The sequence below is a fragment of the Vidua chalybeata genome, chromosome 14, assembly GCF_026979565.1.
Source record: "Vidua chalybeata isolate OUT-0048 chromosome 14, bVidCha1 merged haplotype, whole genome shotgun sequence".
NCBI lineage: Eukaryota > Metazoa > Chordata > Aves > Passeriformes > Viduidae > Vidua > Vidua chalybeata.
The window spans coordinates 10,020,547-10,048,062 of NC_071543.1; the positions used below are offsets into that span (position 1 = coordinate 10,020,547).

Consider the following 27,516-nt stretch of genomic DNA (forward strand, 5'->3'; position numbering starts at 1 on the left):
TTATATTGAAATACCATCTCACACTGTGATCTCCAAGATTAAAGAGCAAGTCTGAGTTAATCACAGAAGCCAAAATTACCAGAAACACCAGTAAATAAGGGTACAAGGATTTTGCTGACATTTTCTTCATATAAAATACAATCTTCAACAATACAAACAGTAAAACTCAGATGAACACACAAAATCAACAGAATTGACTGCTGATGTGAACAAATGAAAACACATGGCTTATAAAAAAATATTTTGTTTGACAGAAACTAACATGCAACAGGACAATTTCTGCAACTTTTATTCAGGCACAACTCCAATTAAAAGGTAATAACTTGCTTTTTAAGAATTTTACTAGAATTTGTATTAAGTCATATAGTATAACAGTCAGAACTGATGACACAGCAGAATCTGTGAATTCTCCTGAAATAAAAAGTTTTGTTCCTCTCTCCATAAGAAATGCTCTGGCTGGTAGAAGCCACACAGCAGCAGCCCCATGTGCAGCGTGCTAATGTAAATTCAAGAGAGCTATCAAGGATACAGAAGGACTGACATGATATTTAGGACTGAAGCCAGCTGTATATCAGCCAGGTCAAGGGAAGCTAACAGTAATTACTTCCAGTGTGGCAAAACCTCCGTTTCACACACAGCCTAAATTTACCTTGTTCAAACTAAAATTGTTACCATAACCTCACATAAGCTGACAGCCACACAATGCCATTCACAATCCCTCCTCAATAATCAGTGCAAGTTTATGACTGCCTTACCCAGGAAGCTCATCCTTTGCCCACACAAATATGTATTTCTTTGAAACACTCTATACTTAACTCATAAAGAATTTCTTCACAATTTAATGTATTGGGAAAAAAAAATTATGTGAAAAGCTCAATTACATAAAACAAAGAAATTTAGAGACTGTATTACTGATGAAAAAGATATTTCTAATGCGAAGACTGGAAATCCTACTTTACATAGTGCCATGACCTCAATGTGTAGCACAATTTAAGTTTGTAGTAAAAATTGCATCCAACATAAACTACAACTTCTGTTTGACTTAATGCAGAGCATGAACAGGTTCAACTGCATTTAAGAGTAAGACACCTACACCCTTATTTATGACCAAAGACAATCTAGTAGAATCAAATGAAAAGTTTCCTTCTATTTACTTTTCTACTAAAGATAACAAAAATTAAATACCAGAGAGCTAGAATGCTTTAAAATAGTGCTGTGTTTTTCCGTAACAAAAATCCAAGATAAAAAGCTGTCCCAAAGCAAGGTGCATAAGATGAAAACTGTATCACAAAAGAAAACACAAGTTGAACATTGAATATCAAGAAGTTCAACCAAAGTAATTCTGTCCTGTGCAACACAAAGCATTAAATGTAAGCAATACCCAAACAAATATAAATTCACTGACCTGCGAGTGTGCTAGTGTGCCGAAAGGCTCTGACTTGTGAGTCTGACAGCCCCGTAAGCAGGGAAATGACAGTATCCATCATATATTCATCATAGATGATGCTATATTGACATTGTCGGACGAGTACTCCAATGAACTCACAAAAACTGGATTTGAACTTTTTCCACTGGGGGCCAGCCATAGTTAGTGGATAATCTCCACTATCCTATTAAAACACAGAAAAGGAAACAGGAAATTCTTTCAAACACTTTAGAAGTTATTTCATTAACTAAAGATTAAGAAGAGATACATACAACTTTAAAGCCAAATTTCAGAGGCCTTAAAAATGATACATGAGAAGAATATGATTCCATAAATATGAATATACTTTGCAGCTGAGGCTTGTTATAACACGAAGACAACATTCAAACTACTAGCTCCTCTTTTTTGTTTGACACAAAATAAAAGGAAAAAAATTATTTGCCTTACAAATCTTCTTCATTACACTAGAACCACCACATGAACAGTTAGGTGACAAGTTTAGGAACAGGTCAGGATCGTAAGGAAGTTTACAGGGAAATGCTTACATATCAGACTGAAACTTCCTGAAGTCATAATATTAACTACTACAACACCTCAAATATAACAAATGTGTGTCCCCTCCTGATATGGGAGCCTTTACAAATAATGGTAAAATGACAGTGAAAAATAAAGAGTAATTCGTGTCAGTGCCACTGTGAACAGTTTCTTTAAGAGGCTGAACAACAATACAGGTTGAAAAATAAAGTATCCATGAAAAGGGATTAGAAATCTGAGAACTGCTCATTAGAATTCTATTACAAGAAAAAGTGAGCATGAGTTTTAGAAGAACCCATGTACCAACAGTCCCACGTGTGGCTTTATAAATTTCACACAATTGTCTTAGAGTAATCAAATCTATTTATGCACTGAGGTAGATTTAAGGAACACTAAAATCCTTTTAAAGAAAAGGGTATTACATTTTCCCCTCAGTTAAACTTATGGATTTTTTTTAATTATTGGAGGGGCGGCAGTGGAGAGAACTGTTGCTGTACTAGACAAATCTGGGGAGGAGATTTTAAAGCTACATTTACGTAAAGAAACACCACTCAAACCCAGAAAAACCAAAAACAAACAAAAGCCAAATTAAGTCAACAGAAAAACCCCAAAACAAAACTAAAATTTAAACTACAAAAAAAACCCCAGAAAGAACCCCACAAAAAAACCCTCCCAATATATCTCATTTACCCCAACACTCTGTGTAACAGCAAGTGACAATTTAAAGGGAAAAGAACTATAATCCCCATGAAAGAAAAAGCAACTGGAAAATAATCAAATTTAAATCCCCACAATTTGTAGATTAATGAATGCACAGAAATAAATTTAGCAACCATTTTAAGAGACAATTTAAGGCCTTATATAAACAGCAAGATAGGCAGGAATCCCCCATAGTGCCACCATAGTAGGAGTTCCCACTATTTAAAAACTGAAAGTCAATATTGATTTCTTAAACCATTAATAAAATAAGTTGCATACATGCAGAGCTTTCCTTCCTAGTATTTTAAGTTCAGTGAAATAAGAGTTTAACATTTTTATTCATAAAAGTCCTGTTATTTTTGTAACTCCATATTCTTGAAATAAACATCTAGCAACATGATCCAGCAAGATTACAAACAGTAAAAATAAAATAAAAATGAATACATAATCAGCACTTCATTAAATTACCTCATCAAATTCTTCAGTCATTTTTCGAATTATTTCAGAATTCTGCATATGTCGGAACATCTCGGCTGTAACAACTCCTACAATTTAGATATTAGGTCATTAGCACTGTTAATATGAAAGCTGTAGATGGCAGATGACATGACTCCTGCTACAATGTCAAAATAACCCATTTTCACCTAACCTACTGATTACACATATATATTTTTAATAAATTTCACTTTTTTTCTTCTAGCATTCATGTGTAACAAGTACTTAACACCGTTTATTTATGTGGGGTTTAGTCTTCTTCTTAAGAAGTATGTTTGTGTGCATGTACACACACAGCTAGAATTTACTCACTCATTCATAATCAGAAATCAAAGATACTTGTGCCAGACCTCTGTACCAGTGAGCATTACACCATCTGAAGTGACCTTTTGGGACTCAAGATTCTAAATAGTGCAAGACAATTTTGAACACCTGTATCGCTACTTATTATCTTCTGCACTACAATAAACACAGCGCTTTCATGAAATTTCTATTTGTCTTGGCCTCAAATTGTTAGACCTCCCAAAGTTTACTGCAAAATTCCTGACAAGGATCATCACAGAAAGCATTAAAAGATTCTGCTGCTTTATCTTGTAACAAAAATCAAAAGGCCACTATTCTTGAAAGCACAGATAACCTCTGAGGAACACTGTTAGCTTTCTGGAGATTTACACATGTTAAAAGTTTATCAGGACAGAGAAACACTTGAGCAGAACAAATTACATCCAGTCCTCCTCTATCAAGCATAGTGACACTGCAAGGCAAGTTACCTTCTCTTCAAAAGGAGCTGAGAGGTAAAAGAATGGAGGATGCAGAAATGAGGACAAAAAATCAGAAAATGAAGAAAAAATAATATGGAAACACAATCTTACTGTAGACAGGCTACCATAAAGTTGTCCATAATATCTTTTAAAACAAGCATGTCTACAAAAGTTATGAAGCAATCATAATGATAAAACATCAAATTAGAATTCCCAGACTGAATAAGCTGAACTATCAGTGATAGGAGAGATGATTTTCTGAAATAATAGCAGGAACAAAGGAAAAGGAAGCACATGTTAAGTACCAGTACTAATTTCTATCTGCTGTAAATACAAAAGGCTTAATCACCACTTTAAACTACAGTATAAGATTTCTAAACCTCCTGCTCCCACCGTCAGAAATACTTGTTTAACTCCAAGAACATGATAATGTAAACTAGCTCTGGGGTTGAAGCAACCTTATAGCCTCAGTGGTATGAAAGCAAAGACTGAGAATCATGCTGTAATATTATTTAAATGGATGAGTAACCATTTCAGTATCTTACCTTTGCAGCCTGAACACTGAATAAAGAAGTTAATGAGATCAAGAAGTGCTATATCTCGGTCATGTTTGTATGACTCTATCCAATCATCCACTACAGACTGAAAGAAAACAAATAAAAAGACACTGCTCAGTTTTCATAAATGGAAGACATTGTTACTTAGCTACTCTCAAGTAAGTGATTCTTTTTCATCCCTGTAAGTTAACTTGAACCCTCTTTTTTGATTACTACAGAACTAAATGTTTAAATGATCTTTTACTGTTTTTTCTGTTCTCAAGAACTCATTTTATTCTATAAACATATACCAGTACAAAATTGACACCTGAACATAAAGCACAGGAATACCATATCCTTCTACAGTAACATTTTTGGAGGAAGAATGCAAAAATAAATGGGGTATTTTAGATAATCAGGTATTTTATTTACACCCTTCCCCTGCTCTGCCAAGCCACTGACATTTCTCTGAAGATATTATTTGTGCATTCAATTTCAACAGCTACAACTCCCTATATTCTTTTAAAAATGCGCCCCTTGGATGAACTTTGCTTCATCCACACTTGCCATAACAGAATGAACAGCACTGCCCTACACTCCATGGATATTAATTACTTGGTAGTCACTAAGCCAAAGAGGAACAAACACATTTTATTAAAAGACCTTAATGTGAAGCAATTAAACCTGTGATAATCATGTTGAGAAAACAGAATCTACATGCAATTATGTTTTAACTACCCATTTGTAGAGTACAAACCATCTACTGCCAAGGTCATAAAACACAGACACACAATTTTATTAACACAGGTACAAGAGGCTCACTGTAGTATAAAGTTCTCATGTTTGACTTTTTTTAATACGCTAGTACCCTTCCCTAAATGATGGAATAATTCAGAATTTCAAAAGACAGCTGGACTATGCACCATCTCCAAGGCTTCCTGTCTGTATTCCCAGTGCTTACTCTCACAGCCAATATTGCTGCGAGGACAAATAAAACATACTGCCATTGAGAAAATCTTCTGAACAAAGATACAGCTAAATCCCTCTTCCCTGAATCTCAGATTGTTTTTAGTGTGATGCACAACTGTTGTCAGCACAACAAAAATAATTAAAAATCCCAAGTGAAACTTTCCAGTAGGAACAGAACCTATGAACTGGACCTGAGTGGACTGACCTGAAGGGAAGAATGAAATACAGAGCAAATAAATTCGGCTTCTAAAGAAGGTCACCATGCAAGAACTGAAGAATGATAGGAATGGAACAAATATTTCCATTAGGCAGTCTTGTTTTCAGAATCTATTCAATTTAAAGAAGCGCCAGCAAAACAGTTGTTTCATGAAACATTTTGTCTCTGTGAATGAACCACCTCTTTTTGCCAGGGAACAGACACTAATTCACAGAATCACAGAATGGATTAGGTTGGAAAAGACCTTTGAGATCGTCGAGTCCAACATTATGACTTAACACCACCTTGTCAACTAACTCAGAAGGTACAGAACAGTATTTAAAATAAAATATTTAACCTAAAATTATTACTGAATTTTTTCCAGATAAGCGAACACTGAAGGCCATGGAGAAAACTTTGACTACTGAAATGGACTTCAGTTTAAAAACTACTTGAGAATTTTTTTCTTACTAGTTTTTAAAATTTGACAAAGATTCAGGCATCAATTTCCCAATTCAACAGAGTAATGAGACCTGGAAAAGGTCCATTTTGCCCTTGGAAAGCAAAATATTTTGACTGTATATCATTTTAAACAGTTAAAAATTCATGAAGATACAATTACTGCTTGCCGGCTGAACAAGTTGCACACAGAGCAACAGTTAGAGAAGTATTGTTTTTCCATCTGCTTTGAAATAGAGCAAAACTAATGATGGGAGAATCAGAATTTCTCCATACAAACACATCCAAGTAATTTGTTCTTGTTCCCAGCTGTAACACAGGAGCCTGTAAACCTTGAGAGCTTCCAGCACGTGTATTACAGGAGCTGCAAACTCTAGATTTCCAGTCCCAAAGATAGTCTTTCTTCCACACTGCCAGGAGTCACATGAGTGAGTCAGCAGCAAAGCTTCATGGCTGACAGGCTCACACTTATTTCATTTTAACCCTATGTCGGCTGGGAAGCTCACAGACAAGCAAACACTTTAGTGACTTATCTTAATTAAAAAAAAAAAAAAAAAAAAAAACAACAAAAACAGTGCTGTATTTCTTAATAGTCTGACTTCCATCCTGTTAGTAAATGCAGTGGGGAGAGCACCTAATGTAAATACTTGAAGGGGTTAAATCTACCCTAAGCTGACTTGGCCAGAATATATTGCTACACTGTAATTGGCTGGAATTTGGGTCAGGAAATTTAAAGAGGAGCCTGTAAGTTTTAGCTAGGGATTTTACTTTGGATGAGAGAAGAGAAGCAACTATTTATTTTCAGATAATCTAAGCTCTGGATGCATGTAAAAACTACAGATTCTTATTAAGTTCTATCACAACAGTAAGTCTAAACCACATTTGTATTTAGTTACCATCACACAAAAAGGATTTTTAAATCATGCAATCTAAAATAACCTTTCTTCATTCAGGATACTAAAAACTTATTTTGAATTGTAGTATGAATTTATTAATGAATAATATTTAGAACTGATAAATCAGTTCATTCAAGTTCAAACATCAACAAAGCAAAACCACTCTATTTTGATTCTTATATACAAGTAAAAACGGCAAATTGAAGGAAAAAAATTACTTTTGACCTCATTTGATTAAACTGCATGTAGAAGAAAATATTGTTATATTGAAATTGTATCTACATCCAAGTCATAGAGCTATCCCAGGTCTTACCTGCATAGCACTCTTGCCCATTTTAACTACTTCAAAGAGCATCATGTTTTCCACACCATTCTGTTGGTGATGTCCATTCATCCGATTCGGACCACTGGGTTTCCCTCCTCCGTTTCCACTTTTTCCCTTCTCTGCTGGTCCTTTTTTTCCTTTTTTACAAGTCTGCAATCACACACACAAGAGGTTTTATTTAATTATCATGAAGTATTAAAAAAAAAATCACTATCCATACCATGACAAATATAGGCAAGGCCTTTGATTTTCAACAACCATATTTTTTAAATGTCTTGCATATATCTGTATGTCTGCTTGTGTGTGTATATATATATATATATATATAAAAATTCAATAGTTGAGAACAGCAGATCCTGATACAAAGACCAGCAAGAACTCTACAGGTTCCCCCTTCCCTCATTTAAAATCTTTTAGCAACTAAAAATGTGATTGGTGATAGTGTATAACACAGATCTTTCTCACGTTTAAATTGTAAAACAGAGTATTCATATTTCCTTTAAAAGAGCTAAGGTACTTTCCTTAACACATCGCAACGTCTCCTCTGCAATTCATTAACCTTTTGTTTTTTCCATTTGAACATACGTTGACAAGTAGGGGGTGAGGAAGAGCAGACAGATGTGTTTGTATTTGATTTCCCAAATCAAGTGTGACTTACAGAAAGAACATTAAGTACAAATTACATGACCATTGTATAAAATCTATCACCACCTCTCCACAACCAGGTGCTTGGCACTGCTACAGGCTCATGGGGTACAGTGAGGGGTCAGCAGGGAAGCCCAGGCCAGCACACGGCAGGGAAGGAGCCACCAGTGGTGGCTGTGAAGCCTGTGAAAGGCACATGGGGATGACAACTGTCCCAGGAAGGGAGAGAAGGGCTGGGAACTGGGTTTAGACCTCCCACTCCACTATTGTAACCTCCTGTCTGCAACCTGTTAAAAAAACTCTTTTAACTGAATTATTGTTCTGTTCACTTTTCAAACTAAAAGACACAGAATACATGATGAATTTAAGTATAGGATAGAAAATATGCCAAGAGACTGATCAAATCAAAGCTTATCCTTTCCTCCCCTGCCTCCCTTATGCCTTCAGAGCACTATGAAAATATCACAGAAACAGTCAAGATGAAGCATTTCCATGCAAATACAAATATTTTCTCTTCACAGAACACTTGCATTTTCAGAAAATATTCCTTCTTGCTCACTGAACTTCAAAGAAAACATTAAACTCTTCAATTCATAACAATAAAAATGTTTCAGTATCCCTAAAGAGTGAACATACTTTGCCTTTGCCTTGTTTTTGGTTTTTTCCTTCAATATCCTCAAAGTCTGTATCAGAAGAGAAGTGTGTTTCAGACTCCCTGAAAAGGTAAAAAGACAAACCATTCACACATTTCATCAGAAAATATATTCTTAAATATATTCTTAAAAATATTCTTAAATATACTATATAAAATCACAGTATGCTCTCAGTCCAGTAAGTCAACACCAACAGTGAAACTTTTCCCAAGCCTACTGTTGAGGAACAGAGCACACCCCCACACTCTCAGCCTAACCTGTCTCTCCAAGCAATGTACCTGTGAAGGAAGCCATACAGGGAGATTAAAAAATTTGAGGGTAGGTATAAAATAGCAGCAGGCTGGGAATCATGCCTTTGACATGTGACAAACACGACAACACCTCAAAAAGCAAAGAGCTTTAAATATTGGCCACAAATACTTAAACAAAATGAGAAGGAGAAAAAACCCAACAGCAAAAAAAATATCCCAAAAAGCAGCAATTTCCCTAACAATCAGTGTCTCAACAGATTTCTTCATGCTGTTAGAAACTTAGCAAATAATTAAGAGGTTTGCACTTATGTTGAAAGGTACAGAAAAGAAGTTTAGGTGAGGTTTCCTCATCAAAAAACTGTAGCTCTGTTTAGGCTTATAAGGTAGAAGCATACTAAATACACAAACTCATTTGTTTGATTTTCTACACATTAAAATACACTGCATTGATACACAAATCCTTGACTGGCAACATTGATAGGAAGGTGTGTGAAATTACCTGAATTATTAATACAGAATGTTTGGCTTGTGTATTTCTAAATTTCCTGTAGAAATTAACTTAAATGATGCTACAAGAGCTCATTTTAACACACAGATGCAATACAACTTCAGCTGCTATCACAAATTTCTCATACATGCTTCCTGATTCAATTAACAAAACAATCAGAAAGATGACCGGAGGCATGGGAGAGGAGACTCATTCCTATGGATTTATTTATAACCTTCTGAAACACTCCAGAAATTTACAGTCTCTCACTATTGCAAGTGTCTGAAAGGAGCTTGCTGCCTTTTGACATGGATTCTGCCATGTCTGGTTTTGCTGACTATGCAAGCTGATATGGACTGGAAAAGGACACTGGAGGGAAGAATGAAAGAAAGAAAAAAGGTGGAAAAAAATTTCTTCTTCAAAAATTCCTTGATGTTCTTATTTTCACAGGAAATATCTAAATACAAACTCCAAACACTTCACTAAGCAATAAACTGTACCAACAGAGTACAAAACTATTATAAACAGCTGTAAAAACGCTACTTCATATTAAACCATCTTCCAATTTATTTCCAATCTTTATTTCTCACTGAAAAGAAAAAACACACACACAAATAAACTCATTGATACAAAAGTGCACCTTTGTGTCTTTTTAGGCTTCATAACCAGGTTGATCCATTTCAACAGTCTAGAGAAATGTGTTCATACCAACCTTTGACAATAAAAGGAGATGAAGTGGATTCTTTTGGTCTGCTTAAAATAATCACTTTACTTCTCTATCTGAAAGTGTAATCTGAACCTAATTCTAAATCTTGGAAACTCAAATGTCAGTTTCATAAAAATTGTGGGAAGACAAAAAGCTTAGTAAAATTATGTCAAAAACACCAAGGAACTGATGCCTGAGAGAAGCCATTAATTTGGCTTTAACTAAAGCATTTGGCATTACATATTTTAAATATAAAGTGACTTGCTCCAGTTAAGGGCAAATATTTCAACTACATGATTTAAAATCAGATTTTAAAAAATATTTTAAAAATTTATTTAAGTTATTGCTGAATTAATACTCATTACAAAATTTTAAAATGCTTTTACCAACATCTCAATAGAAAAAAAATAGAACACCATCCTTTATTATGTTTCCTTGTTTCTAAGGGAAAGTAAACCATAACACAAAAAAGACACAGTACATTTACAAACAGAACAACAAATTTTTAAAACACTTACTGAAGGAGAGTAAAATCAGTTGGTATTTCTGGAGCTGCTATCATTTCTTTATCATCTTCTGGAACACCACTGTATTAGAAAGATATTCAAAAAGCAGTCTGAAGTGCAAGCTTACTTTTCTTTCTTCCTTTGTAGCAGACAACTTCTAGAATGAAATAAATCAAAAAATACAGTGAAAATTATACCACATATGGAAGGATAAAGAATTGGAAACACAGAAAATGTAGATCACACTATCCTCTGTTTCCAGCCAAACTCTTTCCTGTTTTAAAGATTTTGAGTCCTCCCATAATCCTACCACATATGAAGTGACTCCACAAATGGTAAAAGCATTGCAGTAAAATAATGAAGAAACACTGTAAAAAAACCCAACCAAACAAAATGTAACAAAAAACCCCACCACCCACCCAAAAACAAAAAAAAAAAACCAACAAAAAAACCCAACCACCAAACACCCCACACACACACATTTTCTGAATAGGATGAGCAAACTGGAATGGTTTTCATTAACACCTCTAAGTAGCAGAGCCCAGAACTGACAACACTAGGGTAATCCTAGTTCTAGCTGACCAACCCAAAACCAGACTTGATGTTGAACTTGAAGCACAGTATGTGTATACTTCAAGATGTTATATATAGCAACTTTGCATCTCCAACTTGCCAACTTCCATGTAATTTTCAATAAATAAAATCTCTTCCAACAAGTTCTTATAACCAGCTGCTTCACAATTCCATGTCTTCCAGAGCTGATAAACCAGACTTACAACAGGTTTAACAACTGAAGCATTTGTCAAGACTCTTAGGAGTACCAAGGAAGATAATATTATACACATAGCATAAAGCAAAACATTGGAAAGACAATTGTTTTAGCAAGAAAACTAAAGATTGTGAAATACTTGTTTTAAACTTCATGACAATACTGTTCATTATAATAAATTTAAGTTTTTCTCTTATTTTTCTTATTATCAAGGGGAAAAATTCTCCCTGGGCACTTCAAAACCAATTTTTAGCCATCCACTAGGTTTTCTATGTCACTTGGCTCCCCAGATTAACCTTTACACAGTGAAATTAAGAAAGTATGATGTTCAGGTATTTTAAAGACAGAATACCAAGGAGAAAAACTTTCAGAGTCAGTCTGCTGACTCTACAGCTTTCTGGAGTGATTAGGTATTTGAGGGAAAGATTAAATTTTGGCATGCTAAGCACACGTTGCTCAAAGTCTGGTAGCTCTGCTCCAGACTGCATTTCAACTGAGCATGTGGCAGAGACACTGGACAGGTTTTCTCCTGCAAGTGCTTATTCCGAATGCTAGGGGCCACTGTAGCTTCCAAGATTTAGAGAGATGAAAGAAACCATAAACTCTGAACTTATTACGTCCTCTTTCTTCACATTTCACATAATTACATTAAAGTAGAGAACCACAGTGGAAATAAATAGTGGCAAAGGCAAGGAGGTTCAATCTCAAGACAGTCTGCAACTACAAAAGCATGCTCCATCCAAAACATAGCAGAAGATAAAAAGCTTCAAGAAAAACCATGCTGCAGAATGGCAGCACCCTCTGCCACTGCATTCCTCCCTTCTCCAAAGGCACCACATGGGCACATGACCAATGCACTCCATTCACACTCCCTGTAGCAACCCCTGCCCAGCCACTCACCATCACAGGCTCTGCCAATTCAGTATCACTCAATTGAAGTCCCCACTAAAGTGAGCAAAATACAATTCAAGTATTTTCCCCCAAGATTCTCAAGTTAAACTGGTTCAATAGCAGATATCCAGAGGCAAGGCACCAGAAACACAAGATTGCATAGCCACCAGCAGGGGAGGGAAGGGTTAAATTCCCTTCTTTGGTGGCAAGATGCTATTACATCATCCAGGCCATCTTTGAAATGCCATGCTCAGAAGCTAACATATCAGAAAGTTCTACACTTTGGAATTGTTTCATGTACTTTGTATTTATTTATCTCTTAATATTTACTTTGATTCCGATCAGCAACTTAAAACTTGGAAAAAAGGACACACTTTAATGCCTTGGTCATCAGGCTGGCACCTGCTCAGCTGTACAGGGAGGGGGGAACAGAAAAAAAAATGAAGAAAGATAAACATTTACACAAGTTCTTTTTGAGGCATGCTTGTGATTCAGTCCCAGTGCAAAGCAGAGATGCAAACTTCAAAAACCACACTGCCCAGTTTCAAGTTCAACCTGTCTATCAATGTGCTGGTATTTGATTCTTTCTAGTTTACATTTTTCAATGTTAAGAGGCAAGACATCTAATAAAGTGACAATCAGGATCCTTACAAGCAAATTGGCTCCTTATATGAAATCCAAACATACCATCCTACGAAATTTTGCAAAAATCTCAATAAATTCTTATAATCACAAAAATTAAAGAAAAAACTCCAAAACTATGAAAAAGAATGGGCAAAGTATTGGAGTATTTGTTCTCTACATCAAACAAGCCAAATAAATCAGTAATAAAAGCTGTCTGCCATTTACACCAACTTGAACTTCTTGTCAGAACTGTTCATCTTAGTACAAAGCACAAAACATTAGAGTATAAACACAGCATTTGTCAGAATCACCTCCTAGAACAGAACATACATATCAAGTTCTTCAGCCTGATGCTGAAGCATTAACTACTGAGATACATATTTTTTGTTTTTCTGGAAGGTAGAACAAACTTAGCCCTCACAACTGCAACTATATACTGGTATTCTGGAAAACAGAAGCTAGAGATGAACACCTGGCAAGGGTGTACAAAGGGCGTAAGGGATGTCAGGCATCAAGCTTAAGTTCCAGCAATGAACAAAAAACCCCTTGCATTTGTCCTACTAGAGAATAATCTTACAAGGTTTACACACATCCAGAATGAAGGTCTTTTGATGCTCAGCCAGCAGGGTCAACCCACTCCAGTAAGCCCCCTCTGGCAGTGGCCAAGAGAAGCTGCCCAAGGAAGAACACTATTTTCTTTATAGCAAAGTTTCCCTGAATGCCTTCCTGGCATCCAGAAATAATCTATGGATTTTGCTGGCCAGAGAGGTTGTCCCTGTACTTCACAACACCTTATTTTTTCCATTAGTATTTCCAAATAGTTTTTTAACTCAATACTCAATGGAGGGTCTTCCATCCAAGAACTCCCACAGCCGAATTCCATACTACAAAAAGGCATATTCTTTGCCTTGAATTTATTATTTTCCAACTTTATGTCATGTTCTCTTGTTCTGGTATGGGAGAAAAGCAACACTGGTCATTCCTCAAGATTCTTCATCTCATTAAACACCTTCTGGAAATTCAAGACTACTGCCAGCCATGTCTTCCTCATGCCCACACTGGATGACTCATTCAAAGCATGTGGTTCAGGAAGTCAATAAGGAAGGATGCTTATATGAATGATTTTCCTACCAAGGCTTTTTAAATATATCAAGTTCATACATCACAGTGAAATCTGAAAAGAAAGAAGTGAAATTCTTGCAGATGTCATTCCAAACATCTGCATTTTGCATTATCTATTAAATGAGTTCTAATAAACAAATTGTTTTAAGAACTCTAGGAAGTAAACTCTAAACTAAACTGTATCATTAAAATTAGCTCAAGTTTCTTTTTTGGCATGTTCACAGAATTCCAACTTTAATTTTCCCAAGCAGATACTGAAATCTCTCAAGTCTGTGAAAACTTTAAAAGGCATTCGACTTTGTGAAATCATAATTAAATTATTAACTATAAAAAGAAAATGTATCCTGCTGAAGGATCACAAGGTGGAGCTCTAGCCTAAAGCTAACTGAAGAAACTCCAAAAGACAGGTCATCCAGAGGTTGACCTAGTTATTTCTCTGCAATAAACTTTATAACAGATTGCTAAAACTGCAGCAATATTGTAGCACATTTCCTTTAGATTTGTATTTAGGTTGTTAAGACACCAGAGGATTTCTTCATCTTTTTGAAATAAAGGCACATACATGTTTGATTCCAATGACTCTTACAAAGACAGAAATGCATACAGCTACTGTAGTATGACTAGTCTCAGTAATTGGCTTTCGAAACAAGCAGAAGAATTCCAAAAAACATTATAAGAGCAGAAATAATGTATCCCTTTATTGTACCTTGCTATTTAAAACTCTATTAACAAAACGTTACTGAACTAAAAACCATCCTGGAACAACAGGAGCAGTCCAGCAACAGTAATGATACATAATGCTTCCAACTATAAATGTAGGAGAGGTTTCTACTTAAAAGAATTTGACTGTTAAAAGCAAGAGGCAAGCATGAAACACTATCAAAACTCCAAAAGCATATTCATTGAAAAACAGATTTAAACCTTAAAGGCTATTTATCCCTATTACATGAATATTTAGGTATGGTTGTGATTAGCTCAAATACACTGGCCAACTGACAGAATTCACCAGCACAATTCACACAGTAACACATATGCTGTCATCAGCAGCTGCTGAGGGCTACCTGTCCTCCCACAATTCCTAGTACATGCAGATCTATTAATGCAATTCAGTGAGCAGTGCTTGCTCTAAGAATATACCTAACTATATATGTATATACACACACACACTATACAGAATCACAAAACCAGTCCCAAATATCTGTGTTTTCTACACTTGTGTAAATGTAGGAACTCCAGTGTTATTGATCAAGCTCACTGTGAGGTTTCAGGTACATGGGCTTTGGCTGGGGAACGTTCTCTACACAAGCTGTTCATTTTGGTTGCTGTTGGGTCCTTGGCATCTATCACCTGGAAGTTTTATAATACAAATCAGTAAAACAGTTATTTTGCTGGGAAGGCATAAATACAAAGTTTAAAAAATGGCTACGTGGCCAGGACAAAGATTTGGGTAATACAGAATAGGCTGTTCAGAGATGTATTGATTTTTTCCCTGTAATTCAATTAATCACCTGTAAAATCAAGGACCTCACTTAATTCAGAAAATTAGAACTTCTCAAACTATGATGCTGAAGAGTATGGCTGAAGTTCATCTCTGAATTATTTACCTATCCATGAATGAGAGATGCTGATGACTCAGGACCAATTATGCAGCAGCAACAGTTAAAATGCTAGTCAGATAAAATTTAAATAAAGGATCAGAAATATGTCCAGTATTTTCCCTCAACTATTTTAGAAGAGAAAGACAATATCAACTACATAACACCCCTTTTTCTGATAAACCAGAATGTGCCTAACCTTTCATTTGATAAAAAAAGGGTTGGTTTTTCAAGGGGAAAAAAAAACCCACAGACAAATCTGTTTCTTCATATTCCTTTTGCTTTTGTTTCTGTAAGTGGACTTGTAAGCAAGACTTTGAGCAAGTGCATGACATTCTCTACAGACCTCAAGGAGTGTGTTATTTCTACTATTAGTACACAACCTAATATTTCAGCTGCCAACAAGCTTTAAAGCAATTCTGCAATTTGAGTAAAACACCAAAAACATACTTCAAGTGTAATTCTGTAATGTAACTGTACTTTAATATTAGTTATAACCATAACAGCAGTTTTGATCATATTAAGATAGTGCAATCAAGAGTAAACAAAACAATAATGCAATTAATACCTTTATCTGTGTGGTTATTTCTGTGCTGTTTGCTTAACAAGTGAGACTTGTAATTCCTTTACAGAAAGACCTGAACTAGAGACCATCAATCCACATTCTTCCTTTCTTACCAAGAGAAACATGGTCAATACACACAGCACCAGGCCACTGTGCCAAAGCCACTGAACAGTTAACATGCCAACAAAGAACCTAAATTACTGAATTCATACAGCTCTTATCTTTTCAGGCTCTTTCTTCACATTTTTTCCCCTAAACTTCCAGCTGTTACACCCCCTCCACACCACTTGGGACCATACATCTCTCCATCTTTCAAGAAATTCTAAAAAGCCATGTTATGATGGTTGTTGATTTTATGCCATCACTACAATTTTTTTCCCTTGGCCTGCTCTTTATTAATTTTTTATAACATTTGCTCCTTAGTTCGTACAACAGTTCTGCTGAATAAGTGGGAAAGAACCATCTCAGAACATGCTTTTGCAACACCATGGGCTGTTACTGCAAGCAGTAGGTTTTCCTTTCCTCTGTCTAAACACACTGGAAAGTTTCTGCTCATTCTGGCACTCAGGCAAACCAGCAGCAAGCAAATTATAAAACCAAAACCATTTCCTTCTCCCATGATTTGTCCTCCATTGGATCAGCCAACTGAATCAACTCCTTCTGCAGCCACGCAAGTCACTGGATGCAGCATGGGCAGCAGAACTCTACCTTCACAACAAAGCCAATGAGGAGCTTTGCCAGGGTCAGAGCATCACCACCAGCAGCAGAGCTCTGCTGTGACACAGGACCTCACATACCAATGGGGCAAACTGCAGGCCCCGCATGCTTCCTGCCGGGATTCCTACCCTTCTCTTGGGAGGAGCCACTGCCAAAAGCCTGCAGTTCTGTGGGGCTGAGCAGGCACCACGACCCCAATTGCCCAGCGGCTCCCACTCACACACCTGCCAAGGGAGGAGCAGCCCTGCAGACAAGCACCATGCCTGGGACAAACATCACCTGTGACAGCACCTTCTGTCTCCGAGTTCATCAGGCACCTGCCTATCTCAGCTGTCTCCTCAAAGCATTCTCCCTACTCCTTTTCCACATGCATTTCTTCCATTTTCATTATACAGCAGACAGCACACGTACCTCCAGAACCATTCACCTCTCACCACCCCTCAGCCAGAAGCCAGCTGAGAGCATCTGAGGACCCCCAGAACCTGAGAGAACCAGCCAGGAAACTGCCAAGAACATGGAAACACAGGCCCCCAGAGATAATGCACACACTGATCTTAAACAGGCTTTATTGAGGGGGAGAAGAAAGAATGAAAGAAGAAACAAATTTAAATGGCATATGAAAGAGGTCAGGCTAAAACTCAAAGTGAAAGTTGAGACTTCACCATAATTTTAGAGACTTGAAAATTGAATAATATACAAGGACCTCTGTACCACCCTAAAAAGTCTGCCAATCTCAACTACACCACCAAATAATCCTCCTCTCATTAAATGTACTTTTTGATTTTTGCTAGTTTTATTAAATAGGTGGAACAACAATTAGAGAGGGAAAAGAGCTGGCTACAGTGAGTGCTTCACAGTCATAGGATTGCTCATTAAAGTACCATTAATAACATCCATATCGTCAATGAAGTTAAATGCTATTTTGAAACATAAGTACACTGTTACTGCTTGCGTCCTATGAGGTTTTTAGACTGGCAACTAGTAATTCACTCTGTCCAGTAAAATGTGGCTTTAAAACACTCAATACATGCATTACAATATCTGAAAGATTACTGAACTGCACAGTAAATACAACTATTATGCTTATTAAAGAGGAAAATACCTGTGTTACTCTCTGATGATCCTGCCCAACAATATTCCCCCACTTTGTTAAAATGCACCTGAAATTCCCATATATCTCTTAAAAGGTTTGGGTTTGGATGTCTTAAAAAACGCAAAGGTAAGATAACAAAAGTAGAAGTTACACCTCATTGTGTTTGTCACATCTTTCCTTGCCAAAGTAGAAATTGCTTCCAGATGTTGTAGTCTGACTGCGTGGAAAATTAGGCTCTTAGGAAGAATAAAAGCCAAGTCAGATAACAACCAAAACCTGAAAAAAATAAATAAATGGGGGAAAAAAAGTGGGGGAAAAAAGCCACATATGCCTACTTAAGTCAAAAAAGGAGTACTGGTTCATTTATGATACAAGGCAAGCACAACCTCCAGCTGCCTAAATGCCATAAATTTCCGAACTAAACTACAGAATAGAACAATATGCCTCTTCCCATACAGATTTTTCAAAAATGTACTTTGCACATCCCCTCAAAATCTTTGCTCTTGTAAAAGCTAGGGATGAAGATATGCACGGTCCACAGCAAGCAGGTAAGCTGCTCCACAGGAAATCCTTGAGCAGAATTGGCATTGTTCAGATGTACAGGCAACAGCAATGAATTACTCCAGTACACAAGGTGGAAGCAGGGTTTTTCAACTGACAAGGCATTCCCCATCTAGCTAGTTCTGTTTTTTGTTCTGCCACTGATCAATGCAAGCCTGCAAGTTGCCTTGCTTAGTGGAGCCCCATTGCTTTCCCTCCTACCATATAGATTTTCCTCTTTAAAAAGTCCAGGTCACTAGGGGTTTGTGTCCAAAACTTTGGGCATTTTTAAGAACAACCGTGTTTGATTACAAATTCTGTAGGAGGGACTATACAAGTAGATACTGAAATAGCCTCAGCTGCTATTCTAAGATAAAGTCAGTATTAGATGGCTGAAGAGAAAACCCTATAAAATAAAACTACTGAAGAGTGGAAAGTAAAATCTCTCAAGCACATCTCCCAGTCAGCTTGTATCAGCCCAGGTCACAGCACACTTGGGATAGCTCTTTGCAGAGCCCCCTGTACTCCCCTGCCTGTTGATCCCAATCCTTTCAAGATCAGACGGCAAAAAGAGACCAACTCTGTTCTACGTTTGGTCAGCTCAGACTCACCAGTTTATTAGCTGAAGCTTCACACCATTCAAAAATGTTTGAATTGGCTCCAGACAGTAACTAAAAGAGACTACATTCACCACAGAAATAAATCGAAAAGAATAAAGACACAAGTCAAATGGTGTTAGTCTTACCTGGACCTTTAATTTTAAAACAACAACAACAACAACAACAATTTTAAAAATGGGGGAAGGATATTTCATTCAATATAATCCTGCTGTCTTCTACCCAACCAGCCCAGCTTTTTTTCTACCAGGCCTGGGCTACAGCAAGAACATCCCTGCCCAGAATTCCTATGGGCCATCTGCAGGGCCATGGCTGCTCTGCACCCAGCGCCGGGCGCTCTCCCACCCACCCCCCATCCATCACCGCTGCAGCGACAGTCTCACAGCAGCACTAGGAACTAATTCAAAGTGCAGCTCCAAAGACTGCCATCACCTTGCCATCCATGTCCATCCTTCCCTGGCCCAAATGAAAATCTATGCCATCAAAAAGGAAAAGGAATATTTAAGGAAAAAAGGAAGAAATATTGTGCCACATCCAAACCAAGCAGTATGAAGCTGAAACATAAGCCTTTCATAAGTGGATTATGGTTCTTTCAATGATCAAACTAAATAATCATCTTTACAAAATAAAATTCAAGCAAACTACACATATATGCAAAAGTTGGCTTTGCTTCTAAAACAGAAGAAATAAAGATAAAAACCTTGTTATCTTTCATTAAAAACTTATCTCAGCAACTCTGCCAACCTCAGAACATCTGTGCTCCATACATTCTCAGTCATAACTTAAACATTTTTAATACCCAACATTTTGTTCTTGTTCTCCCTCATAACATTTAGGCTAAAAGCCCAATTGGTTTGTTCAGAGATTTGCAGTACTGAATACCAATTTTATACAAAACAGTAGTTGTGATGTGCACGGCTTTCCCCCATAGAATTCAGAGAACTGAATATATCCACAATCAAGAATCTCCATGACCAATTAATTAATTAATTAATGGAAAAAACACATTTTTTCATCACTAAGTCTAAACACAACACTCTCCTTTTCCTTTACTCATCCTAAAACAGAGTCCTCTTAAAATAATTCTGTGGAAGAGATGACTGGCACTGAAACCTCACGTATGGAGACCTAGAGTTGACTACTGACATTCACTGAACTTGCATATGTCTGAAGAACATTGCAAAAATTATTTATTTAAATCAATCAATTTTTTCAACTCTGTAATTGCTTACTTGTGGCAGGTCAAAAATTAAGCCAACTGAGAGTGCTCTAACAAACCAAGCCTGTTTTGTGAAAGCTAACATGAAAAAGAGTATCAAACCCTTTTAGATAGGGTTGGTTCTACCTTTTAGATAGTTGGTTCTTTTAGAGACCAATCTCATTTTACTGAGTAAGCTGACAAATATCGAGCAAGTCTTGATGTGTGTAAAATATTCTGAAGAAAAGGGAAGTGAAATTTGTCCTTTTGAAGTTATCTTCCATTACAAGTGCCTCTATTACTGTGCAGGACTATCCTTTACACAGGAGCATCCATTCTATACAGACTTAAAATATACAAGTAGAGCTAGTTAAATCAACCAAAGTTAAACCTTTTTGGTTTCTTCATTTAATCTTAAAATAAAAAAAAAAATCCATAAAGCTGTACCCCTACATGTTTGCTTTTGAGTAAATTCACCATATAAATAAAGCTAGTAGCTCCCTCCTCTTTCAAAAGATAGTTACACCCTACAGCTAAATTTATATTATGTTGAAGATTCACTGATGACATTATGCAAGTATCACAACTTGTAGTAAATCTTTTATTTGATCCATGTTCAATACAATGAAAATATTAAAACTACAACTATCAGACTTACCAGCTCAGCAACACAGTAGAAGCTGTTGAGATAAGGTACTTAATTTCAGCTTTTTTCCTGTATTTTCTTTTTCTTTTTTTTTTTTTTTTTTTAAGGAGCAGTAGTGCCAGATGTCTCTTAAACAAGCTACATGTGCTATGATTTCTCCCCCTTCCCCCACTCCAAGAGAGGCAATCTGTAGCAGGGTGTACCCTATAGCACCGGTGAGCTGAATTCCCAGCTGCCCCACGCTCTTGGAGGTGCCTGAAACCTGCAGCATTTCTCCAGCACCTGGAGATACCAATCCCCTCACCTCCAGCACGTGGAACAAGGCTTGCATGCTAAATATTGCTTTCTTTTTTCTTCCTTCCAGCTGAGACAAAAATGCCATCTTGGGCATAAGGAAAGAAATCCAGATTGTTTTTAGCCGATGTCACACACAAAAAGAACATCACTTTTTAGCCATCATAGTTTACCAGCTCCTTCACTATAGGGCATACCAAAAACCATTTCTGCCTTCTAAAAGTTAGTTGGCAAGTATGCATAAAAGATAAAATAAGGTTACATTGCAGTGTTGACTGCATTTACATCAGCTACAGTTTAACTAGTACAGCAGTTTCATACTCAGGATTTTGCGGGGCAAATTCAGACACAGTTACTGCTGACCAACCTTTTCTAGGACTCTTAGCAGGATGCTATTGGGGAGGGGAGGAGCCTGGAGGGGGAACCTTACTAGATCGATAATTACCTGGAGAAGAAAAAAAACCAACCAAATGGAAAAAAACTGAAACCACCAACCCAACTCAAAAAAACTAAAGAAACCATTTTGTATGCTCTGGAATACAGTCAGATCTATTAATGGCAACTCATCTGCAGTGACAATTAAAGCTAACATTCTGAACTTGCAAACAGAGGAGACTGAAGAGCTGACAAATCCCATCCTGCTGACTTTCATGGCATGGGAGGTAACCTCTGACAGAGGGATGGTAAAGTCAACTGCCACAGAGGAAGTCACCAGAGGACAACTAATAAATCTATAGCTGTCCAACAACTGCATACTTATTCACCATAGTTTCTGCTTTTAATTTATTATTTGAACTGTGTCATCTTCTTGTGGTTTTCAGTTCATGATATTTGCCTTATCAGTTTGCAATTACCTCTAATTATTAAAACAAGAATGGCCAGAATGCAAGTGCTGTATCTCTCACCATGTCTTCCCCAACAATTGCTGTAGTTTTGCAATTAACTGTATTCCTACTCCTAGCATAGGTTTCTCTGTTTTGTACCAAATACCTGCCCCCCACCTCCCCACACTCAAATCAGAAACAGGGAACTCAACAACTGAGAACACAACATACTGTTACATGCAGAGTTTTCAATTCTCATTCTGTGACATTTCTCAGAAAATTAAAATTCCAAGTATTTTGAACAGGTGGACAGAAAAGGGATTATTTAAAATAGGCAATACCTCTTTCAGAGTGCTTTGATCTTTCTACTTCATTTTATGTTGCTCACTGATGCAATGCTGAAATAAGTCAATACATTTTCTCTAAAGACATATTTAATTTTCTGAAATAGAATTTCAATCTTGTTGAACCCCTCATATTAAGTTATTCAGTTCTCCTAGATACCTACTCAAGAGCAGTGTTTCTTTAACTTAATTAGTTAGCCATCAATTACATAATTATTTATTACTCCTGTGTTGAACTCAACAGGCTCTGCTCTTACCCATGTCTAACAGATTTGGTTCTCCAATTACTTTTACCAGAAATGTGTGATCACCACTCAGGATTGTTACCTCAAATCCTAACACCTAATGGCAAATAAAAACATTTTAACCAGGTAAGATTCTGCAAAATCATTTACCACTTACAACAAGTTCACAGCTCCTCAAACCACGATTTGCTTACAAAAGAAAACTTAATTACATGCAGTTTGTCATCACAGGGTTAGCTATACATTATGGGAAGAGGGAAGATACTTAAAATTAGGTAACTGGATTAGGATTCATGTATGTTTAAATACCTTTATACAGAAAATAAACTAGTATGCTTCAGTATCATCAAGTAGCAAATTTTTTCAAATCATTTTAATGCCCCAGGCACCAATTTCAAAAGAACACTGGATGAACAATGAGCTTGTTCTACTATTACACTACAGTAATCTCTTTACATTACTAATGCAAACTGCCAACTTTGTGTTCTTACTCAAAAAGTCACTTACTGTTAGAACGGCTGTGGCAATTAATCAGCAGTACAGAATTCTCATGCTGTTGTACCACTAATCAGGATTACAAGTATAATATCTTGTTTCAACTCAAATGGAATTCCTATATAGGCATACCACTGGAAGTTAGTATCACCTGACAAAGTAGCAGCACAATGTTTAGTTACAGTAACACAATGCTCCGACTGAAATGTATTTGCCATCTTTCCTTTAGGCTGCCCACATTAACTAAATGTAATCACTTTTAATGTTTCAGTACAGTTTAATTGCTCACCTAACATATACTAAAAAAAACTCTCATTGTTTTGGTCATGATCTATTACACAAGTGTCAAAACATCAGTTACTAATCAATCAACTGCTCTGGAGATGTAACTGTATAAGCCTTACTGAAACACACTTAGCAGGTATGTCTGGGAAGACTCAAATGTTATGTCTTTCCAAGATTTTTCTTCTTCTCCCTATTTCAGCACCCCTGACTGCTGCTTTCACGTGGACATAACATTAAAAAGAGTTTATGTATTAAAATCACATTCTGTTTGCAGTAAGTTTCCTATCCCCCACAATACACGTGCCAGGGGCCAGTGATACATATACCTGGATCCTCTGTGATTCCATAAACTTGAAAGGCAGGACTAATATTCCATGCAGAGGATGCTTGCTTGGCATCTGACTGCCTCGGTCTTGAAACAATATGAAACAATTTCCAGCACAAGTTAAGAAGAGGTAATATCATTCAATCTAATTGTTAGACAAGAACATTTTTATCCGTGTGTAAATCAGGTCTGGCGGTTGTTCAGCTTGACCTCCACTTACTATAATCTTGCCCTAGGGTATGAAAATCCTAGATCATTAAATGCTACAAATTTAGTCTTGCAAGCAACCTAAAGTGAACCTACAATCAGAGCCACAGTCTTCAACTGCTGTAAAGTGTTGCAGACAATAGTGAAAATAGATAACATGATGTCAAGTTGGGCTTTTCCTTGGCAGATTTTGGGTTTGGGATTTTTTTTTTTTTTTTTTTAACACAATTACTATCTCTATCCTTAGTATATGATTTTTTTTATTTCAGGGTGTTTTTGAGATTATGGGAAAGTGTCTATCCTTTAAATTCAAAGATAAGAGAAAAACAATGTATTGTTTTTTAAAATTTAGATAGAGAGATTTCAGTTGGAGGTTTTTGAACTTTTTCTGAGAAAAGATGGGTTAAGACAAAGCTGCCCACTTCTTTCAGTCATGAGAAATGTTTTTAAATGCCAACTTTCCTACAATTCTCTAGACAGTCAACAGACATTTTAGGAACCAATTCATTACTGTGAAACAGATGCTTGCCAAAAAATTAATTACAGAACATAAATTTTATTACTATGTGAATTAACTTAAGACTTCGTATGCTAAGTGCAAAAGCTATCCTAGAACTGTAGATCCTGGTGTAATACACAGTACACTAAGAAAACAATGCAGAAGGAAAAAAACACCAGAAAGGTATGTAAGCACTTCTTGCAGCTGATCATAGCAAGATAGACCTGCTAGGCCACAAAGCAGTAAAATTCCTCTTGTGCAAGTCTTAGCTGCAGGGAAGGAACAAAGGTAAGAACAGCAGCCCAGCAGAGAGGGAGCCAGACAGCAGCACCGAACCTTTAAAAAGGTCAGAGAAGACGGATGATGGCCCCAAACAAGCAGCAATTAGCTCCTCCTGAACTGAACTTACTGGTAAGGAAAGGTCTAAGGACACAGCTGGAGTAGTTGACAGACTAAAGTATGAGAATGGCAAAGTCACAGCTGTTTAACAGCAAAAGAAAATCACAGCACACAAACATCATCTAAGAAATGAAAAAAGCTTTTGCAAGACCCAGAGATATCATTCAATTTACAGAAATCTGCATAGGTCTCCAAGGCAATTAACTCCAATTAACATCCATGTATGCTAATAAAAACAAGACAGCATAGCAAGTGTAAAAATTTAGATATCAAATATTAGTACTGAATTTACACAGTAAACATACCACCAGTGACAAGCTCTAAATAAGCCTTTTCACTCTTGTAGCGATACCTAAAAATAGTACTCCATCAAAATTGTTGTTCACACAGCTTTCTCACAAACAAATGCATAAAACTCTTAACACCTAGGACATAATTAAGCAAATAATTCTGGCATTTTATGACTACAAAAGACTCAAATCCACAAAGGATACCTTACCCTTTTAGGCCTAGCAGAATGTCCTCAGGATTCTCTGTACCATACACAAATTTTCTTTCTTCCAAGCAAAATAATTGTATAATGATTATAGACTACCAAGATACATTCTGCAGCAAGGAAAATGTAATCATTCTTTACATTACAGTATTTTTGTATTTAATTCTATATCACAGCCCAACCTGAATATACACATTTTAAAATGGCAATCACAGTCCCCCAAAGCCCCCTAAAAGAACATTTAATGGAGAAAATTAAAGTTGTTTCAATTGATATGTTAAGCATTGCATAGTATAAATTGAGAATTTTAACAATATAAACAACCTGACTTTCCCAAGAATTAACAGCCTCAATTTAAATAGATGGAAAAACATCAATTTGCAGAGAAAACGACAACTGTCCAACACTATTTCCAGAATCAGATAACAAAATATTTTTATGTCCTCCAGTAATTCTGAAGAAAACTAAATGCTCATCAAGCAATTTACGTCATCCTGTGTTCACTTCACAGACAAGGTACAACCTTGGAGCATCACATACAGCAATTTCCAGCTCAAGGAATCTCTGAGTATTTGCTGGACTGCAATATCTACAACGCTCAAGCACTGGCATAAAATTATGCTAGTAAATGTTTCTCCTTTACCAAAACAATGTTCTTGTTCACAATGGCAGCTAATATTTGCAGGGGAAAGAAGACAAAGAAGTGCCCTGGCTGCCTACTTAAACCACATCTCTCACCAATTAACACATCAGGGTACATGCACTATGACAATTCCCTATTCTGAAACTAAAAGATAAAATACAAGTTGTAATACTTACCATTCCCCAAATCTAGATTAAAATAACACACTAAATAAATCTTATTTATTATTTACTAATAAATTACATGGTTTAAAACATGTGCATCTCCTGCACAATAGTGTAGTGTATACTAAGTATGACCATATGGTGTGCTGGAACAAAACCAACCAAAAAAAAAAAAAATTTAAACTGCCCAGGTAAAAATATCATTTGACATTTTCTATATCACAGAGTCTCTAATGTGCAATGACATACTATTTCTCAGCAGTTCTCATATATGTAACGTGATGGCAAAATTTAAACGTTTTTATGTGGTTTTTTTGGTTTTCTGGGGCACACAAGGCTAACAGGGGGTCAGGGGGAGAAAGAATATAAAACATCCACAGATTAACTGATGACTAGAAAAAAACACAGACCTTTTATCTTCCTCAGGAAAATGAAGAAAATGCATTTTGTATAGAAATTAATTTTGTAAAAATCTTTCAGCAGGTCTGTCAGCAAGACTAAGAAGTAGACAGAACAATGAATACTGGAGAAACAACACATGGGAAAAGTCCACAAAAACTAAACAGACTGGAGAGAGATCTTTAATGATGAACCAAAAAAAAAAAATCAGAGATGAGAAAGGAAACACTTTGGAGTGACCATGTTTAAACATTCAGACCTAATGGCTGATAATCATATTCTGTAAGCAGCAGGATCAGAGGTGTGATGCTGCAAATGCAGTAAATCCCCAAGGAACAATGATTTCAAGATGTTCTCTTGAAACTGCTTGTGGTTGATTGAAGCAGCATCAATAACAGGGGTGCACACCCAGGTAGCAATCCCCCCTCACTGCCAGAGAGAGAACAAAAAGTGAACGACCACATGACTTGGTTACCCTTCTCAGCTCAAAGCCACAAATATCCCGCCAGCACTGCTGCAGTGTTCTAGTCCCCTCATCACATTATAGGAGGGATACACAAACATTTTGTCATGAGTGGAGAGAACTTGCTACTAAAAACCTTTGCTGAGCTACAATTGGCAAAATTCTCCTCTTTCACAGGAAATATTGATATTTCAGTATTTTTAATACAGACAAAATTACTCATGAAGAGTAGTATTTAAAGAAAAATTAATACAATTATAATTTATTATTTTCCAATCATGTGAAACAAACCTCTCACAAACTTTTATAAGTGACACCAGACACAGGTTATCTGTGCTCCAGTGAAAGTTTGAGACCAGAAAAAAAATGAACACAAAAAGCCCAAAGAAAACTATAAACCTGGAATTAAAAGTATTCATCTTTCTAATCTTTCCTCAGCCATTTTATAGTAGACAATTTTTTTTGCTATGGCTGCTTCAGTGCTGACTGTATTTTCATGTGAGGAGCAAGAAA

General features: G+C 36.5%; 1 protein-coding gene across 5 annotated transcripts in view; it reads right to left on the reverse strand.

The window, feature by feature from the left end:
• The window catches only part of STAG2 (stromal antigen 2), a 74,430-nt gene that overhangs the window by 27,641 nt on the left and 19,273 nt on the right, over nt 1-27,516 (reverse strand). For all 5 annotated transcript variants that reach the window (XM_053955872.1, XM_053955871.1, XM_053955868.1 and 2 more), the window contains exons 2-7: nt 10,557-10,701; nt 8,578-8,656; nt 7,285-7,446; nt 4,461-4,557; nt 3,128-3,204; nt 1,406-1,610 (exon numbers count right to left, since the gene is read on the reverse strand). In XM_053955872.1, the coding sequence (XP_053811847.1) occupies nt 1,406-1,610; nt 3,128-3,204; nt 4,461-4,557; nt 7,285-7,446; nt 8,578-8,656; nt 10,557-10,600 (664 nt within the window). In that variant the 5' untranslated portion in view covers nt 10,601-10,701. The remainder of the gene's footprint in view (nt 1-1,405; nt 1,611-3,127; nt 3,205-4,460; nt 4,558-7,284; nt 7,447-8,577; nt 8,657-10,556; nt 10,702-27,516) is intronic.